The sequence below is a fragment of the Lates calcarifer genome, linkage group LG15 (assembly GCF_001640805.2).
Source record: "Lates calcarifer isolate ASB-BC8 linkage group LG15, TLL_Latcal_v3, whole genome shotgun sequence".
NCBI classification, from domain to species: Eukaryota; Metazoa; Chordata; class Actinopteri; family Centropomidae; genus Lates; species Lates calcarifer.
Window position 1 is genome coordinate 3,539,335 of NC_066847.1, and position 20,506 is coordinate 3,559,840.

At 39.7% G+C, this 20,506-nt stretch overlaps 1 protein-coding gene across 3 annotated transcripts in view; it reads left to right on the top strand.

Annotated features, from left to right (window-relative positions):
- crppa (CDP-L-ribitol pyrophosphorylase A) overlaps positions 1–20,506 on the top strand; it is a 46,968-nt gene that overhangs the window by 5,159 nt on the left and 21,303 nt on the right. For 2 of the 3 annotated variants that reach the window (XR_001960901.2, XM_018676126.2), the window contains exons 4-9: positions 4,884–4,988; positions 6,169–6,214; positions 7,973–8,070; positions 13,384–13,461; positions 13,614–13,706; positions 18,882–19,013. Coding sequence is in view for 2 of the 3 variants with exons in the window: in XM_018676126.2 (XP_018531642.1) it covers positions 4,884–4,988; positions 6,169–6,214; positions 7,973–8,070; positions 13,384–13,461; positions 13,614–13,706; positions 18,882–19,013 (552 nt within the window). In the remaining variant the exon portion in view is untranslated. Of the gene's footprint in view, positions 1–4,883; positions 4,989–6,168; positions 6,215–7,972; positions 8,071–8,219; positions 12,191–13,383; positions 13,462–13,613; positions 13,707–18,881; positions 19,014–20,506 lie in introns of those variants that run through there. The other variant, XM_018676127.2, reaches the window with a different exon arrangement.

The window sequence follows — 20,506 nt, forward strand, 5'->3', positions numbered from 1 at the left end:
TGCTCTGTCGTGACTTTTTCTGTCCTGCTACCAATTCCAATACCTCAGCTCAGGGTATCTGCTGATACTGCTTTGCAGTTATTTGTGGAGCTAAAATCTGAGTCTGAGCAGCCTGGCATGTCTACATGAATGTAACAGATAATGGAAACAATAAAATTTGTAGTGACTTGACAAAGAAACTGATGGGTTTGTCACATCTGGCTGAGAGCCAATCTACTCAGTTAGGTCAGTATCGGCTACATCCCTACGTCAGTACTCAGAGAGAGGGAGAGGCACATTATGAAGACTCACTGTAAGGCATTTTATCCTTGTCATTTTGCCTCAGATGTAATAAACAAAATCCCTCTTTGTGGTTGCAAATCCTGGTTTAAAAATCTTCATTCGTTGATCGTTTAACTCCAGCATAAATAAGCATTTACCTGTTCATTGGCATTAGCTAATAAATAATAAAAATGTCTTAATATATTTGAAATAAGAGAATTTAAAGGAGGAACAAGCTTGAGAGAGAGAACACTGGCACACGATAAAACAAAACTAAACAGAAACTGAAACTTTATTCTGTCCTTATTTCATTGCAGGGACTTAATGAATTAAAGATGGAAACACATGAAACTCAGCAAATCTGTTTTTAATATTGTGATCATTTGCCATTGATTCTACAATTTAATACCACTGATCATAAATTGATGCTTACTACCAGAGACAAGGTACAGTGGTGTCCAATACAAAATACCACATCTGTGTATTCAATCTTATCATTTATTCTTATTTTTGGAATGTTATACATACATAGGAACCCACAGAGAGTGTTGTACTATAAAGCAGTCAAGAGCGATCAGACCATCTTGTGCAACTGAAGAGGTTAAAGCATGGTTTGTTTTTATGACACGTTGCTCTTGGGGCCAAAGCAGCAATGCAGGAATTGTCCAGATCACATGTAACCAAGAGTGTCATTTCTGCAACAGCAACATTTGTAAAAACAACATGTAGTATCACAAGATGGAAGAATCCAGTCCTGCAGGCATGTGTACTGCTCACTCTTGGTGTGAAATAATTACAAAACAAGTCTCTCAAATCTTATGAAACGACAGTCAGGGTGAGATTTATGTTATAAAAATTACACCACTTAGATGACAAAGGGCTTTATGGTTCTCATACATCATAGCAGGCGTTTACAGTCCTTCATTGTTCAGCTGATGTGCCAGAACCTGCAGGGTTTCACTCTGAAGAGCTTATGGCGTGGGTGCTATCATTTTCACTTGGCCTCTCCTGCATGTGGGAAAGAAATGACATGTTAACATGTTCTGCCACACTGCAGCAGATTAGTCTGTGGAACAAAAGTTAACAAAGGTCTGAGATGGAAAAATGGTGGAAGAGCACCGAAATTACATGGCACATTAAGGTGGATTTGAATTAATAGTTTCGGCAGTTGAGTGCATTTTAATATGTGTACCTGAAAAATGGAAAGAATTTATCTGCTGACGTAAGTCATAAAATGTGTCGATTCTTCTCTGAAAGCAGAGGCTTATTGCTAAGACTTGGCAGACTAACTTAATAAGAAACTGGAGTTGCAGAAGTTGACCTTATTTATTTTTCAGACACTTTGAGTTTGCTATTTCAACCTTGACTCCATTAGATGGTTCCTCGGATAGCCACGTTTTTGAAAAACGCAGCAAACTTTGAGCTAACGGCTAAAATATGCCTTCAGTTGGAGCCCCATTTGTCTGCAGTTATTTTTATTCCTGGCACATACAGATCTTGAGATTGCTTTGAAAGCCTTGTTGGCTTTGGCCTTTTCAGAAAATGAGCTCACATTTGTGCTGCAGTGACAAGGCCAGTCAAGTTGCAAAAATTGAGAAAAACTGGGGAGGTCGCTGGGAAAGGAGGAGGTTGGGGTCGACGTGTCCCCCCTCTCCTCTTCAACCCTTCAAAAGAAGGGAAAGTGTCAGGTTAGGACTGTAGGACATGTGCATGAAAAATCTCTGAGAGCTGCACAGTTGTATCTTGACATCCATTGAGCGTAGAAGAACTTAGGGCTGAAAAGACAAAGGGGCAGACACTTTATCCAGTCCCCACTGAAGGCTTTTGTATCGGGAGAAAATGCTAAAGGTTAAATTACCTCAAGACCGAGAGCATATTTCTCCTGTAATTTCTCTCTTGAGTTCCAGGGTCGCTGGAATAAAAGACCCCTCTCTTTTATAGCTTGATAAAATATTACCCAGGTATAATCTCAGGTAGCATGAATTCGTCTTTGTAGTCCAGACTGTATTTTAAACCAAATGAGCTCATCGCCTCAATCCAAACCTCCATGTGATCTTCAAAAACTGAGCTTTCCCAGCAGTGAATCAAAGCACAAATAAAATATTAACTGGTACAATAAACCATAAAGATATTTATCCTAATTAGATTTGGTTCAGGGAAAGAAATCACAGTCAGCAATGATGAGGTAAATACACACACAAGGGCTGGCTGTCTTTTTCAGTACTGGTGCCAATACAGTATCTGAGGTTTGGTATTGATACTTAAAAGATACTTTTTTCTTTACCTCAGTTTAAAGAAACAAAATATGGAGAATGTTGCCTCTGTCATTCTCTCTGCCTCTTCTTGCTCTGGGAAACTGTGATGAACAGGTATGATCTCCCACGAGAAAAGTGAACTGAGTGATAGTCAGCAGCTTAAACTGCTGAAATCAGGCCCAGTAAGTCCAAGAGCAATGCTGAACTCAATATCAGTTAAAACGACTTAGAAGTCACTAGCGTTCATCTCCAATATCCAGCGAAGAAACTTTGAAAATATCAAGAATCTTAGTTTTATAAAATGTTTCACATTTTTCAGCTCATCGTTTTGTTTTATGGCTCAAAGCTTTACTGTTTTGGTAAAGATGGTCTCACTGTTCTCTTCAGCGTTGTTTTGTCATCATTGATTTCAGCAAAAAGAGCTCTGATAAATCCACCACACTCTACCTGCTCTGTGCCAAACAGCACCCAGACACAGTTAGCAACCAGCTGGGAAACACAGTGAAACATCTATCAGCTGAAGAGCTGCATATCTTCCTTAGGAGTTGGTGGAGAGCTTTGGCTTACCTTGGCCCATTCCTGTGCATTCCTGTGCCTGTTTATTTGAGCATTCCACCAAAGTAGATTTGTCCCTGCCCAAAAATATTTTTCATACCTTTGTATTTATTTTCGTCCTTTAAAATGTGACATTTGACTGATTATGACAGCCCTGCACCTTTTCCCTTTCGTAGCATATGCACCCACTGTCAAGCATGTTTATGTTTTGTTTTTCAAAGGTTTTTTTTTTTTTTTTTTTTTTTTTTAAACAAAAGCATCAACTTTGCATGAGTAGCATTTTCCTCCAGTAAAATATACCAGAGCCACATGTTTTTTACCTACTAATGAGCTTTGGAACAGTTTCTTGAAAAACCATGGAAAGAAGTGCTGGAATAAACAATGTGAGATCTCTGCTGTTGAAACAGTTAGTTACTGCTTGGACATGTATGATAAAAGTTGTTAGAGCACTATGCAGCATATTTGGTTTTTAAATAATATGTTATTTTGCTGTAAACATTATAAAATCTGACTGAATTTTCTAATAACCCCCTCACAAAGATCAATTCATTTGGGTAGCACTATGGTTAAACATTTAGATTGAGAATGAGAAATAAGATTTCAAAAGAAGTACGGTAACAGTACAGGGTCATTAAATAGATCATGCTGCTCCACGCAGATGGACAATTTTCAAATTAAGTAAACAAGTAGCAACTGTGCACCACCTCCAGCACGAGACTTAAATAAAGTTTAGCCATTTCTTTCATATGTCCACAGTTATGCAAGATTGCATCTTACAGAACAATGTGGGAAAATGTCTTATGACCCGATAAAACTGGACTTGCACATTTTAAATCTTAATGCAGAAAGATAAGAGCATTACAGGGCCAACAATCCATCATCCAAAGAAAACAGTAACCTCTGAAGTATCTGCTGAAAAATGTGGTGATGGCAGCACCATGTTATGAGCCTGTAAAAACACTGTCTCTGATCATGATGCAGACGGAGTAATGAAATGTTCCAGATAGTGAGATATTTGGTGAAATGTCTGCAGAAAGTTCAAGTTAAAGACCCAACTTATCTGAGGAATGCCTGGACAGAGGAGCAAGTGTTAGATTAGAGAGAGTGTGTAGCAGGTCATATTGTGATTTGTCTGAACCTGAACTTTTCTGACAGTAGCAATGTGAGGCAGTTTTTAAATGCAGGTGTACTAAGTTGAATGTGACCTTTCCAAGCATTCTTCAGACTGATATTACCAAAAAAAGGCATGCATAATATTGTTTTAATTTTCGGCTTTGTCTGCCTGGCAGCACTGCTGCAGAATTCGCTGTTTGGTTGGTCCGCGCAAAAAATTGTTGCATAATGAGTAATCTCCAGCCAAATGATGATGAAATGGATGTTCATAAAGATTTTGGTGACCTCCTCCATCATTATTGTCTGGCCAAAATTACCCTTTGGCCATTAATGTCTAAAACTAGTGACCAGATTTCCATCAATCCAGGGTCCAACACTGGAGGCCATATTTGCTGCTGATCTTTTCTCCTACCAGCATCAGTCTAAAGTTTTCTACATGTGCACAGCTGATTTCAAAATCTAAACTGCAAATTTTGTATGAAATTTACACCATCACTCTCCCCAAAGAATGAACCCCTTGGAGAACCTGCGGACCAAATACGCAGGTGTGGCCATTTTTGGGTTGTCCACCTGTCTAGTTGCAACCACTGGTGCGTGCAGTGGCCCGACACAGTGCACCACAGTTCCTCTGTGTATGATGGAAACCCATTGTCCAACAATTGTCCACAGCCTCTCCTCTCTGTTGTGTCCCCTCTACAGTGCACTGAGTCAGACTTTGAGTTTGGCACCGAGTGTCTCCATCTGGCTCTGCAGTACTGTGGCACCAATGCCAAGCTCATCGAGGGTCCGCCAACACTGTGGAAGGTGAACTCGCCAGAAGCCTGGTTTGGGTTGGGGATTGTGGATCTGGTAACACTTTGGCAAGCAAAGCCATATGCCCACTACTTATTTATCATATGGGCACAAAGAAAGCTTGTGGATTAAAAGTGAGAGGTACTGGCAGAAGAGGAAACACTAACATATTGAATATGACATACAGGATTACCATGTAGGAATTAGTTTAAATGTAAAGGTTTTGTTCCGAACTCGCTATAAGATCATGTAACTTAGGCCTTAAAGGATTAATTCCAAATTACAGAAGGCATATTTTTCTAGTGACACTTAGTGTTATCTAGCCATAAAGATAGTTTTGGTTTTATGTGCTGAGGTTTTGAGATTTCTGTCTCCACATTAGTACAATGGATGCAGACATAATTCTGTTTGTGGTGCTTGAACATTTAAAGAATGACATTTAAATAACACTGAAAGAGCAACTCGTTTTTCTAGAAACCTCAGTTACTCTGGATAATCCAGAGTGGTGGTTCTCAAACTTCTGCTTGTGATAAATAGAAAGCTGTGACCTCTATGCCACAGGTCTATGAGCTGTGAGCAGCTCTGTCAAAGGAAACTACAATAAGTGTTGTGGTGTTTTTTCAGCATTGCAAACTTAGCTTAGCATGTAAACTTTGAGGAAAGTGCTACGGGCATTGCATGCATTTTGTTGGCACCAGTTACTATGGCAACCTCCAGTTGAAATGCAAGTAAGGTTTCTTAGTTTCTTAAATGACTCTTGGTCCCCTGGAAAAGTTCTTTGAAGAGGCAAAACTATACAGAGATCAGAGAAAAGTTAAAAAATCAAATATAATTCTGTGTAGCAGAATGCATTTTTTTATTACTTCCTAGGTCCTGTTTCCTATTAAACAACTTGTGAGACCATTGATCTGGAGTAAATAGGACAGTGTTTCTGGAGGGACGTATTTCTCTTGAGTTTTCCAAATGTAGTTTTACAGTGCTCTGAGGAGCACAAACAAAATTTCATTCATCTTCTTTGTATCTAGATGGTTGGTGAATTCAGAGGCAAATATATATATATATATATATATATATATAAAAGACACCTCTGGGTATAAATTAAAAATTTTTGTTTTGTTTGTTTGGTTTTTAGTTGTTTTTTATGATTCAGGTGAACTGACCCTCAACATAACCTTGTTGTTTTCTCCTCCAGGTGACCTACAAGCGGGATTTGGCTGCTGCAGAGTCAATCATCAAAGGTGAGTTACCTTCTGTACAAACTTACCATTACATTATTTCCTGTACGTACTGTGTATAGTGGACTTTTCCATCTTTGTAAAGTATGTATGCAGACGAATGCACATGAAAGGCTGATGGCAGCATGTCTTCTCAGACAGGTTAAATAGTCTTATATGAGCAGTGTAAGAGTGTTTTGTCTGTTCTTGTATGGCAGTTTAGAGTCAGAGCTGAATAGGTAACATTGAACCAAAATTACTTCTCACTGTATTCAGAGGGAGAAATTCTTTGTAGCATTGTTTAGCTTGGTTGGAACAGGGTGAGTGTAAGCAGTCTGTGAATACTACGGAGAGCAAGTCAAGACAAGGGACACTATCACAATCAGAGAAATGGAAATAAACACAGCCCTATATTTCACCCCACCAGCACCTGGACTAACAATTACCTGTTTGATGATGACATAAGGCGCACAGTGATTATTCCCAGAGCCTCTGAAGTGAATGAATTCATTGTGTGTGTGTGTTTTTTTTTTTTTTTTAGAGAAGACGCGGAAGAAAGTTCTCACATCTGTCAGTATGAGAAACTGTCGAGTGTATCAGTTTGTGTGTGTGTTTGTGTTTCTGTATGCTCACACATATTTGCCTACCCACACCCATGTGTGTGTATATGTGTGTGTGTGTAGGCCCTATGTGTAGCTCTGTGCATCCTGTTGCGAAGCATGTGAATGTCAAGTTGAATTTTGAAATGTTTTCTCAACAGGTGGCTTTCAAGTGAGGCAGCATAAGGGAGGTCTCAGTTTTTGCAGCAGTGGCTGTGATGAGCTCAGGATTAGAGCACCATTGTGCAACAACCCTTTAAAGCATACATTTCCATCACAATTTCTTAGCATTTCTTTCCCCATGAAATCAAGTGTAAGCTGTTTGCAGGCCTCTCATTTTTTAGACTTTTCAAAGCTCTGTCAACATTTATTTGGTGGCTAGCTGAACTGTTGTAACATTTTAATATCTAAAAAGTGAGTGACGACTCTGGAGTCTGTCAATAAACAGCCTAGCATTGGCTGACTGTGCACAGCATCTTCAATCCCTGTTTCTTAATGTAGTTAAACTTTAAGTACATCACATCAATATTTTAATCATTTACATTGGGACTGTGTGCGTTTAGGGCTCAGCAGCAGCTTGTCCTGTTGGTCTGTTGAACTAAAGCATAGCTAACATTAGCTCAGCAGCTAAATATGGTACCTTCACTTTTACCTCTCACACTTTTATTAGCTTAAGTGGAACATTCATCACTTAATATAACACCACTTTTAAATGTAATATTTAGAATAATCAAAAGGTGAAACAGTTTAGATGTAGAGGAGTTAAATGGGGAAAGGGACACTGATGGGTTAAACCCAGGTGGAGATTTCTGAATTAGGTGTTGCAGCTGTGAGATTTCAGGGTGAAAGAAAAGCAAAGTTTGTTATAACACAAAGCAAAAATGACATAGAGCAGACAGAGTTTACAGTGTTACAGTAGCCTACATTTGCAAAATATCTATCTGAGATCTTTCACTATTATTCATGACAGAATTTTCTCAGACATACTATACACATAATCCTTTTTAAGTACCTGCTTTCTTGGCTGGTTGTTGTGTATTCAGTTCTGATTTATGCACAGCTTCTCCAGTGGATCTCTACTGATGGCACCAGAATAACTCCTAGACGATTTGTGTTCATGCACATGTTAATAAGAAATTTAGCGCAGGAGTCTTTAGCCAATCACCATGTCTTTCTCTTTCAGAGACTCTATCTCGGTCGGCCTGCGTTATCACAGGTGGATCAGCACAAGCTGTGACATTGGCTGATGCCTTCCAGAAGGCTGCTGGAGCCCTGGACATGGTGAGAGTATGACTGTAAGAGCTGATAAGAGCTGTTGGTTACGTTCATGAATGCATTACTGAAGATTCCCACCAGTTTACCATTTTGTTTTCCTCAATCTTCCCGTCCCTGTCTCCCGTCCCGTACCTCCAATCCCCTCTCAAATTCAGTGCAAGCTCCACTTGGGTGGCCCCGTGGTGAGACTTGCCATCTGCGGTCAGGCCTCTAATGGAGCCTGTCTGGGACATCCACACTCTGCAACTTTTCCTCCTCCTCATTTTCTCCCTCCAACCCCGACCTCCACCTCTCACTCCCCTGCATGCAGGAGAGCAGATGGCAGTTATATTTCCTGTATCGTGGGAGTTTGCTTGATTAATGGAGTGTTTAGTGATGAGCTCTTGCCTTCTCCTCCTCATCTTCCTACCACCTCAGCTCAGTCAGACTTGACAAGCTCCCAGTTTCCACCACAGTTCATATCCCTCCCTTTCATTCTCAATCTACTTTTGGGCACATCAAATTCCCATGTTGTCCTCAGCCCATGTTGCAAACATCCTCCATTTAATTAGTAAAATTGTTCCTAATAGACAATGGAAAACAGTATCCATATGCAAAACAGTAAAGAATGACAGTCTGAGATATTAAATCTGACGGCACAAACCACGCAGAGGTTCCACATGTGAAATGGTCTCTTTTACCTCAACAACTGTTAGGTTCCCTTGAGCAAGCCACGTAACCAGTGACTCAAGCAAACTTTTGTCTTTCTTTAAAAAGAAGGATGAAAAGCAACCACAGATTTTGGGTCTGCCTGAGAGAAAAGCTTTTGTCCAAAGTTGTATTTAGAACAATAAAGTGATGATCACCTTATTGTTGCAATACAAAATCAGTCTGTGAATAAGTTTCAAATGTATTTTTGTGCCAATGAACCCTACAGTAAAGGTGTATGGGTACAAGATGGAGCATTGTGTTACGTTGTAGGGAAGCGCTTGTTGAGCTAAGAGGGGTGGACAAACTGTTATGAGTACCTGCGCAGTTTAATTCCAACAGTTTCACAACACATACTGCCTATGTATAGCTTATAATGTTTTTGTTTTATTAAAAGAACAGAACAATCCTACAGAAAAATAATCTTAAAAAGATGACTATGAACAGTTTGTTGCCAGGTTCAATAGATCCCAGTGGTGACCTACAGTCACAAGCAAGTAAACGTCAAGAAGTATCAGAATGTCCAAAATCAGTATGTTAATGTTTCTGTAGCATAGGTAAATGCACCACTTCAGTATCACGGCATCATCTCCCCATAACTTAGCAGTTGTCCACTAGGTTGATTTACTGATGTAGGTGAGGATTGGATGGATTTTTTGTGCTGTTGTTGTTTTTCAAGGTTGTAATTTTCAACAGGGACAGGTGAGACATGTACCTCTCACTTTTAAAAATCTTACCCACCCCCTCCTGACTTTTACGGTGTAAGCTTGTTTGACTAAAATCTTTCCGAATACTCTCCTTTTACTGTCCAGCTGCTAATATTCAGATGAGAGAAGAGAGGAGCTGACTACAAACAAAGCTGATCTGTTTATCCATGTCACCTTAAATTATATTGTGCACTTTACAAGCAGTGAGTGATTCATGGACTGCCCTGGGTTTCGCATATGATGCAACACACCTACTTTATTTTTTTGCTGGAGGTTGTTGAGTCTCTGAGAGTAAGAGGTGCAGGCACAACTCAGCACAGCCACCTCATGTGTATACTTTTCTTTATGATAAATATTTTCTTAGAAACATGTTAAAATTAAAGTCAAATATGTAATATGATGGTACAACATAAACATTAGGTATCAATTCTAGATTGATATCAATGTATATAAATGCAAATATATAATTCTGAAACCAAATCTACACTTTGACTGAAAGGCGTTCATGCTGTGTCGTCCACCCCAGTATGTACTGTATACGGGGGAATAACATGACATATAATAACTGTGTAAAGCAATCCTGTAAAACAACATCAAAGTAAGGTATAAGTGGGGATGGAGTTGAATCAAAACATCCCTGACAATATAAGCTTCACAAAACGTTGCAGGGCTTTTGTATTGGATCACATGTGATTCCACAGGTTTTCCTTATATTGTGTCCATCCCTTTATGTTCTCATATTTCACATCCATCACCTATTACTCATCTCCAGAGCAGACACCCAGTTTGACAAATTGCCCACACATGGTTTCATGTATAGGAATGTGTCCTGGATCATCCTGATGTATATACATATATATTCCATGGGTGTAGCTGTTGATAGTGGAGGGGGGCAGCAGAGCACGGCGTATTACATGTTTCCGTGTTCCACCGTGATCCAAACAGTCCGTCCTCCTTTAAACTTGCTCCAAGTCCTTCATCAGCCGTCGTCAAACGGGCAGATCTTGCTGTCTAGTGCTGGACCGGGCCCCAGAGACGGATTGGGGTCGGTGTCGGCCTCTTTGGATTGGCTGATTGGAGCCATTCCCGTCTGTGCTCAGGTGGCCCGTGGGGCTGTCTGTTTTTCCGGTGCGTGTGTTCGGAACCAGATACATCCTTTTCAGGGAGTTTGGGAGAGAGGAAGAATGGAGGAGGAGATGAAAGGCGAGTGGAAGAAGCGGAAGATGAAGAATTACCTTTGTCCCAATGCCATTTTGTGAATCTAATACAGGGATAAGCACCGTTGGGCTGCAGAGGCTCAGCTGAAAACTGACAGTATAGTGTGTGTGTGTGTGTGTGTGTGCACGCAGGTGGAGGATTTGGCAGCATGTGTATGTGAGAGAGGAAGACATTCACAGTAAGAATATGATTAAGGGATTCTCTCAGCAGGATGTTACAGTGAAAGATACATTTGATCCATGTTAAATCCAGGCTCATACAGAAAAGGAAAAGTTGATGTGAAATTCATACAAAAATGAATCTGTCAAGTTAACTCCTGAAATACTGCATTTAGGGAGGAGGACGTTTTTGTTTTAAGCTTTATGTACTCAGGGAAGTTTTCCCTGAGTACAACCTGTACACATTCACACAGTTAAAGTTTATCCCCTAAAGTGCTTGTTTTTGCCACTGACAGGCTCAGATTTTGTCTGACAACATTATGGATAGGATTCCTACAGAGATGGACCTTTTGGTCAAAGAGTAAGGTCCTTTTTGTTTAACCAGAAACACTGGCTGCAGTTTTTAATGTTATGATGAGTTAAAGCACCTAAACTCCTACTTTGCCTTTCGTTACACAATGAGGATGCATCAATTATTCAGACATTTGGCTGCAGTGAATTTGGAAAAAAGGCTAAACACAGATGAGTGGATGTTTTATGGACACCTAAGTACATATACAAAGAAAAGTATTTCATTACAAAGGCAAATCACCTCCTCTGTATTCTCCCCTTTCTCACTAATCCTTTTATCTTGATGTATGATAATATTGTTACATTCAGTCCACATCAAAACAAATCCTCAGACTCATGTATCAACTTAGTGAAGGTTTTAAAGATTAACCTCAATCTATCCTTTAGACAGAGTGCAAGGAATATTGTTGAGCAGACACCACACAGGAAACAAGCTTTTTTGTCTGTCAGCCACTGATAGTGATAAGTAATGGCTTCCAAGTTTTTCCAAATGCTTTTTTCGAGAAGAGAAATTACCTCTGAATGTGTTGAGTCAAAGTATCCGGTACCGTGGATAAGCATACCATACATTGTCAGTGTATTTGTATCTACAGACGAATTAAAGAAAAAACCTGAAGAAAACGAGTGGAGAAACAGGTAGTAATGCCCCCGTCCATCAAACACAAGGGCACACTGAATGGTTTGATGAGTATGAAAATAATGTGAATCATGCTGTGGCCTTCACAGTCACCAGATCTCAACCCAGTTAAATCATCAAAAGACCAAATGAGGGAACATCTTTTGGAAAAATGGTGTTCCATCCCCAGCACCTTAGTAGGACACTTTATGTTGGTTTTTCCTTTAACTTGTCACCCATCAGTACCTTGTAATGGCTATTAGATTCCCACCTTGAAGCAGGCCATGGGCTAAAATGATAAATAAAGCAAATAAACATTGATCAGCAACTGTTTGCTAAAAAAAACTTGATAAAATGTCATATGTTGTGTTATAGCTCAATTTCACACGTAGTAGACCCCAAATATTACTCCTTAAAGTATCATTTTAATGTAGTTTTAATATTTAAACACTGCATTGTTTTAAATTTGGACCATCCATGTTAAAGTGATTAAAATTGGGTCTTCCTTAACGCATTTGAAACTCATAAAGGGTAGTTCTTTGCTCTGAAAGTTTTTCTTCTGTCCTCTGAGTGGTTTGGTTGTCAAGCCTCTGTGGCCTCTTGGCTCTCCAGCCTGTGCCTAAATTTAAATAAACATTCCTACTTCAGGATTTCATGCCCAACCTGGTTTAGATCATGTCAAATTTTTTAAACCCCGCAAATCTACATTTCGGACTGAAATGATTTTCCTCCTGAAGCCACAGGCAGTTATCTTTGAAGACCAATTAACCCACCGACATATGTTTTCCATAACCATTTCACATTTTCAATTACTTTCTGTTATTTTAACAGGGAGGACAACTGTATCTCAAAGCCAAACTCAGATTTTGTTTATTTCTGTGTTTATTTCCTATGTGTGTGAAGTTGTAGTAGCAGGCTGTAATTGGAGGCACAACAATAAAGATGGATATAAAATGGACATGGTGGACACTGTGTGCTATCTGGTTGCCTCGTGTCACTCGTTTGCCAGGGCTGAAAATAAATGGAAAGATCAGGACCTAAATGTCCTGGTCCTGTGAGCAAAAAAGCTTTTACGATTCTTGGCTGTACGTTGGCCTTCGACTCAATTTGCAGCGTAATGAAATTTAAGTTGGCTTGTGTATGATTGCTGTCCCCGGCTTTTGCATATGACAGAATTTTCCTGCCAGTTCAGAAGTATAAAGGAGCCCAGAAACGGTTTCTTTTCTTTTTTTCTTACCTCTTCCATTTGTTCTAATAAGCTTCTGATTACAGCTGATGGAAATGAGCTACTCAGTTGCGTAGTCCCTGAGTGTATTCAGATTTTTTTATCCCTTTTCTCTAATCATGAAATGATTCATGGCAGGAAAGCAGGTGGGTGTACTCGCACACTAAATGAGTGAAGAAGTGGCTCAAACAAAAACCAGAAGCCTCTTGACCTTTGAGCACTGAAGTCGATCAGTCACTCAACATCAGATGCATTATGGCTCTGGTACCGCAGCACCTGCTTTAAATGTTTCTCAGGATCCTGTAACAAGGAGAATATCCGCTGAATATTTACCATCAGGGTATCTCTGTGTTACAGGAGCTGGACGTGGTCCCAGATCTAATGGGAGACAATGGCAGGTATCTGTCAAAGGAGTGGAACTTCATCCAGGTTTCTGTAAGTTCCCATTTCAAGCAAAAAACAAAGATGTCAATGCAAATATTCATGATCTGCACTGGCCAAATACATTTAGATCAAAGCTCATACTGATGAAAACTGAATCTTTTTGTAAAGGTTCCTTTCAATTTTTTGATGCCCTTTGTCTCCAGGTCAATCACTCTTGCCTGTCTGAGGTGGAGTCCTTACTGATGGACTTGGAGGCAGCAAATCGAGCTCTTCTTCACCCCCTGGTCGTTATTTGGGTGAGTTGACACATACTTGGCTTGGTTTTATCTACAAAACTGAAGCTGTGTCCCACATCCATGCTACATACTAATTCTGCAGTTTGTACTACACGTAAAGTATACCCAGCATACTATTGCTTTTTACTCACAAGAAATGACACAGTACAGGTAACATCAGACATCCCTGAAACTGTGACCGTAAATGTCACTGCAAGTTAAACTCTGCAGAAAGAGACTAAAAAGAAAATAAAGACTGATAACTTATTTAACTTATTTTTGTTTTCCAAGATCTTTTTGGAGGTGTTTTACCAGGGATGGGTATCTATTTAGGGTTTTATCAATGCCATTCTCATTAGTACTCCTTAGCATTCTGGTACTTCTATCAACACTGTAATTGGATCTTTTTCCTAAAGAAAAAGACATTAGAAAAGAAAATAATTCTGTTCAAATTCAGAACAGGATTTGAATTTATTTGTATTTTAACATAACAAAATATACCAAATTTAATCTATCCATCTGTTCAGATGTTGTCAAGACATTTCACTCCAAAAAACAAAAGTGAAACACATGCTGTTGCTATAGAAGAAAAGTCATGAGATCACCAAAGTCAGTATGCTTCATCCCCTAGAGAACATGGCAATCCATCCAGTATTTGTTGAAATATTTCAGTCTGGACCAAAGTGGTGGACTGACGTTACCATCATTAGAGCCATGCTATTAGAATATCTAAAAAGCCAAACCAGATTTCACTTATTCAGATCTATTCTACTCTCTCCAGACTCTTGACTGTTTCCATACCCTGCTGTGAGTTGGCCATTCTTGTTGTTGTCTGAAGGACAGATTTGTAAACCAGAGATGAAGAAAGAAGGCATAGTTACAGGAGCTGTCCAGTATCAACTGCACAGCAACTGTAGCACACAAAGTTAGAAGAAAACACATTATTTCTTGAATTTGTAAAAGCTGGTCTCAACTTTTTAACTGCTCTAATTCAAACTTTGCCCTCTAAGTACCAGTGCCAAGGCAAAGCTCAGTAATGAGGCCAACAGAACCTGGAAAGCCTGCTTTTTATTCAGTGATGAAAAAAAGAACCCAACAATTCCAGTTTAATAAGTGCAAATGTCACAGAACATTACCAGATTCAACCACTGCCTTGATGTGTGTTAGGTACGCTGGCCTTTCTATAAAGCTGCAAGTCTCCGCACAGCAGGTTTCATCAGTGCAGGAATTGACTTGTCTCTGTCACGCCAGAACAAAAGCATCTGTCTAAATCTTTTTCTCATTCTCACAGAAAGGCAAATAGACAAGCAATAAAAACTCAGGTCAGTCTGTGTCTTCTTCAGTTATCAAATTAAAGTAAAAATCAGTGACTTTTTCAAGGCACAGAAAAGTAACTTAAGGTGGAATTTGCTGCAGCATTACATAAAGGGAGATTATGCAACGTTTGGCCACCGTGGCCATAAATCAGCATAAATTACAGGATAATGGTTAAGGCAAAAACAGTTAGAGAAGAGTCATAAAGTCACTGAACTCACTCAGTAATATCCTATAGTTTATCTAAAGCTTACTGACATCAGCTTAAATTGGCCATTTTAAACTTCTGGTCATATCAGACCAAGTCAGGCTGTATCTAATCATTTTAGATTAAATATCTCAAATCTGTTTTAAGCCTCCTTAGAAGTTTGCAGTGGTACAACAGCCTGCATCAGACTTTGTTGTGTCTCCTTAAAAGTGCATTCAGAAGTCAGTCAGCATATAACAGCTACTGCGTGTTGTGAAAGTTAAGCATGTCTCTGTATCATTTTCCACACTTTGAATGAACTTTTCTTTGCATATCTGTGAATACAGACATCTGGCTCAGGGCGGATTCAGTTTCATTGAGGTACATGTACTACACGGCAAGCCAAACCTTTTCTTTTTTTCCGCTTGTAAAAACGTCACCTGTAGTCTACCTCAGGTCCCTTGAGGAGCTCTGTAGCTGTTTGGAAACCGTACACCTCCCAGGAGAGCGCCGCAGCTCGGCCTCGCTTACTGTTTGAAACGCTGACCTGAGAGCTCACAGAGAGAGAAAACAAAACAAACTGATCTAATCTGTTCCAAGAAACAGTTAAATATTTGTGAAAGGCCTGTTTACGGTTTTTTAATTTGGAAAATTGACCTTCAACTAACACACACAGCAAATACTAACATAATGCCAGGTAAGGAGAAAAAACTGATTTCTACGACAAAACAAGTCTCACTCACTGCAAATGTCATGTCGCATTACTTCACTGACAGCCTCACTCTTATTTCTGTGAGTTTTCAGTAAAGGCTGGAGCAAACAAACACACACAGACACTGATTCACACATGTAAACACACAGTCTGAAGCTGAGGGTTTAGTGGGATTGACACTCTGCCACACCAGAGCAAAGCGCTGCACGAGTTCCCACAACTCCCACTGCCAACATGTTGTTATTCTATTCTATTCTGCTTCTATCGCCTTCCTCTTTATGATGCATGGTGGTGGCAGCATCATGCACTGGTGCTGCTTTTCTTCAGCCGGAACTGGGGCTTTAGTCAAATTGGAGGGAATCAAGAGTAGCTCCACATACCAGTCGATTTTGGCTCAAAACCTACAAGCATCTGCTAGAAAGCTGAAGATGAAGAGGAATTTCACCTTTCAACACAACAACAGCCCAAAGCATACATCCAAATCAACAAAGGCCTCACCAAAAGAGGATTCAAGTTTTTGAATGGTCCAGCCAGAGCCCAGACCTGAACCCAGACCTGAAAATCTGTGGGGTGACCTAAATAAGGCTGTGCACAGGAGATCCTCTCGCAAAGTCAAGATGTGTCAAGCTGTGCCAACAAGTGCCGCTTCAGCAAAGTATTAGTTTAACTCCTGTATTTTCTGGGGTGTTAGTGATTGATAGGGACAAGAGGAAGATTTTTTTTTGTTTAACCAGAAACATTGCTTGACAAAAACAACAATTTTACTGAGCAGAACATGGAAGATGCTGGAATACTGCTGCCTTAATCAGTTAGTTTGTGTTATTTTGTTATACTAAAGTAAAGAATCTCAATACTCCATCACTGAAAGTCACACAATGATACAAACAAACTGATATTCCAGCAGAATTAGTAAAATGAAGGAAAGGAATCTGGTAGCAATATACAGCAATATTTCTAGGTTAAACAAAAAGGATCCTATACTATATCTAAAGACAGTGTCTCTAAAGAATGAGGCAAAGTGCATTTGAAAGGAAGAGAAAAATCAGATCTACTATCAAAAGATCACACAAAGTTTACTTTTGCCTCCCTGTCTAAACTGATTTCATGGTCACGTTTGAATGTGTATGAACTCAGTCTGGGAAGCTGTGACTATGAGAAACGTGAAGCAGCCCCTGTTTCACGGTTATAAGTGATGTGGCTTAGTTCAGGACTAAAGTGTTTTTCTTCTTTTTTTCCCCTCTTTTTTGTGGAGTTGTTGTTAGATTGCACACATACCTTGTTATGTATCACAGGCTTGATCAGATGGTAGTGATCAGTGGAGGGATCACAGAGTTTGAAGTGTAGGTGGTAGCCTTGAAGGCAGAGAAGCAGACTGGTTGATGAAGGTCACTGTTCAAACAGTCCGTGAAAATGAGGTGTTATGTCCTTGAGCAAGGTAGTCAAAGACAGAACCACATGTTGTTGATATTACCACCTCATGTCTCATGTCTTCATGTTGTTAGGTATCATAAATCTGTGATTGATGTCTGTTCCAGGAGTTTTTGTATTGTATAATCGTCATAAAAAATGCTTGTTTCTGACTGACTGGCAGGTTAAAATCATATGTTAAGATACATCAAATAGTGTTTGCGGTTAACAGTTTGAAGGATAACTCCAGGATTTTTCAACCTGGGCCTTATTTTCTCACATTTTTGGGTGTAAATGAAAAAAAATCTTAGGAATCAGTGCAGTATTGAGCAAGAACAATGTACCTGGCTACCACAAAGAGCTGCTGCAGTGTGATCCAATGGGCAGTTGTCCATGTCAAAGGGCATCCATTAAAGTGCTTGTTTTTGCCATTTTGCTCTGACTGTTGTTATAAATGTCTTACAACATTATGGATAGGTTCCTGCAGAGATAGACCTTTGAGTAAGATCCTTTATGTTTAACCAGAAACATCACTGTGTGTCGCTACCAGACTCCATTGGCAAAAACTGTAAAACAAGAACACAGGAGCTGCTTAATTTATCAGTTATCAAAATAGCTGCCAATTATTTTTGTGTGAACTATTTTTAGTAGTTTTTCAGAGGTGGTCTGAAAACATGAGTGGTTTTAGTTGAGAGTAGAGTTCCTATATGTTAACATGTGTAACCAAGTTAATATTATTGTTGCCTTAGGTGTAAATGAAAAAGAACAACAGACTTAACCTTTCTGACTTGAAAAATTGCCAAAAAAAATACACATTTTAAATGATTTAACTTGTTGTGCTGTTGTGCAAGTTTGTATTTTGGAACTCAGTAATTTATGTTGTTGCCACCAATATCACTGTGGCATCAGTATCAGTGTTAAGCAGACTCATATGAACCAGTGGCCTGGAGGTTTAACACCTGCTAATATGCCGAATAATCAGTCCTTGAATTGAACTTCACCTGATGACAGCAAACATCTGATTGATATTCAAGTGTAAGTGTTTTAATTGCACGTTTAGGAAAGATGTCTTGACACATTTGAAATGATTCTTGTGAATATTACACCTCACTGTCATAGTTTATGAGGATATATGACAAAATAATTGCAGTGAATAAATCTTCTGATTTAAGTTTCTGTCAGTGGGATGAGTATGGCAATAAGCTACGCTTTGGATATTCGTAGAGATGACACAGTAATGTGAGCCAATGTGTCTGGATTATGCTGCCCTAACTGGAGAAAATAAACCCCAGAGGCCTTAAAGATTTACAGCTGAATTAGAGTCATTATAGCCTCAGACAGGACTGTGTATCAACCAACCTCTGTTTACTCTCAGCACAGCCGAGCTCACGCTTCCAAAACCTTCCCCAAACGCAACCTTAAATAAACAGGCCTATTGAGTTGCAACATGTTTAAACGACTGCTTGAACAATGAGCTGTAATTGCTCCAAAAAGGGACATAATTGCTGTTCTGGTAACAGATCCTCTCTATTGGCAGGTGTTTTCTGATTGGGTGCGGTGGTCTTTGTTTTGATAGGTGCATTTGAGCTGTTCAGATGAGCTGTCCATCAGCAGGAAGATGCCAGAGCCAGCGGCAATCATGGATATGGCCTCATCAGCCAAGCTCCAAAATATTCTTGTCTATGCCATCCAGCTTCATCAGTCAAAGGTAAGCTCTTTGTGTTTTCCCCATCTTCTCCAGTATTTTCTTTTATTTCTTCCTAAAGTGAGCTCAGAGTTCCTGTGCTGTGAATGCATATTTGACAGAGGCCAAACTAAACAGAATGGGAAATGTCTTTTAAGTGTCTTGTTCCAATGTCTTGTCATGCTTTTATGCTTCAGGCAAGGTTGCTGTCTTTTATCACCCATCTGTATGTGCATGCTCAGATGTGCATCTATATTTGTTGTGCAAGTTTTGCAAGTGGGAATAGCTCGCTATGAGTGTGATTAAGAGGGCCTCCGCTCTGTGCTGTGCAGCATTGTTTGAACTGAATGGCAGAGGGATGAGAAGGATGCAAAGGTGCTTTAGGTTTAAAGCACAGTGCAGCTCGACCACCGCACGTGTAGGCCGAACCTCCACAGTTAAGCTGTGTGTCATGGGAATCTGCTGTGAGGCCCGCCAAGCGCTCACTGGAGTCATCTGGGTGGATGCGGTTGACCTGAAATCCATAACTGACTGCTCGGTAATTACAGGATTATATAAGGTTGAATTATTCATCTTGCACAGTGAGAAATGTCAGGATTCATGCTACCAAAGCTGTCAAGTCAAATCACAACTTTTGGGCCAGACGTGCAAGGCAAACTCAAAGACAAATGTTGAATATTCATGGAAATGTTGGCCTTAAATATGATTTATGTTCAAGTCTTACTACAGCAGTGTGACAGATGAGGCTTCTTGGCAGCTGGATCACTTCACAAATCAGTGGTAAAAACCTCTATGCCTTAGGCAAGCGGATGTTTGAGCAGGTCGGGGCTTTATTCGGTCCTGCACAAGAACATGTGAATGATGAGCTGAAGGAGGCCTGGTCTCCACTGTGGTCAGTGCGTCGGTGTTGTGTTGACGTCACATCGCTGTCTAATTAAAACGAGATGCTTTGTATCCTCGATAGCAAAGCGTGCAATGTGCTGCCGGTCCACATATGAGTTTGATTCCACTATCGGATGTTGGACATCATGGTTTTCCTCTAAATTATGGAGACTAATGCTGTTAATTAGCCATCCTGCTTCAACTCCTCTGAGTGAACAGAGAAAAGGAGAAGGGAGTGGACGGGGATAATACGTGTTTCACCATGATAAAATGCTTATCGTTATGAGATAGGGGAACAGCAGAACACAACCTTGTATAAATCACTGTTAGCTTTTTGTTATAATGAGGATAATTCTTCCCAGATGGCTTTATTCATACTTGTCAAGATGCATGCCAACACTTCCTCTGTCAGCCGTACAGTATATATGAATATTGCTCACAAAGTTTGTTTTATTTGGTTTTAATAAAAAACCAAATAATAGCAGGCAATAATGCAATAATGAACAGGCAATCAGTCTGATTGAAAGTTATTGTTTTTGTTACTCTCCTAGAAAACATGAAAAGAAACAAATGATCTTTATATAGATAACACCTGAGATTAGATGCTTGGTACTGTAATTATATGAGTAATCTAA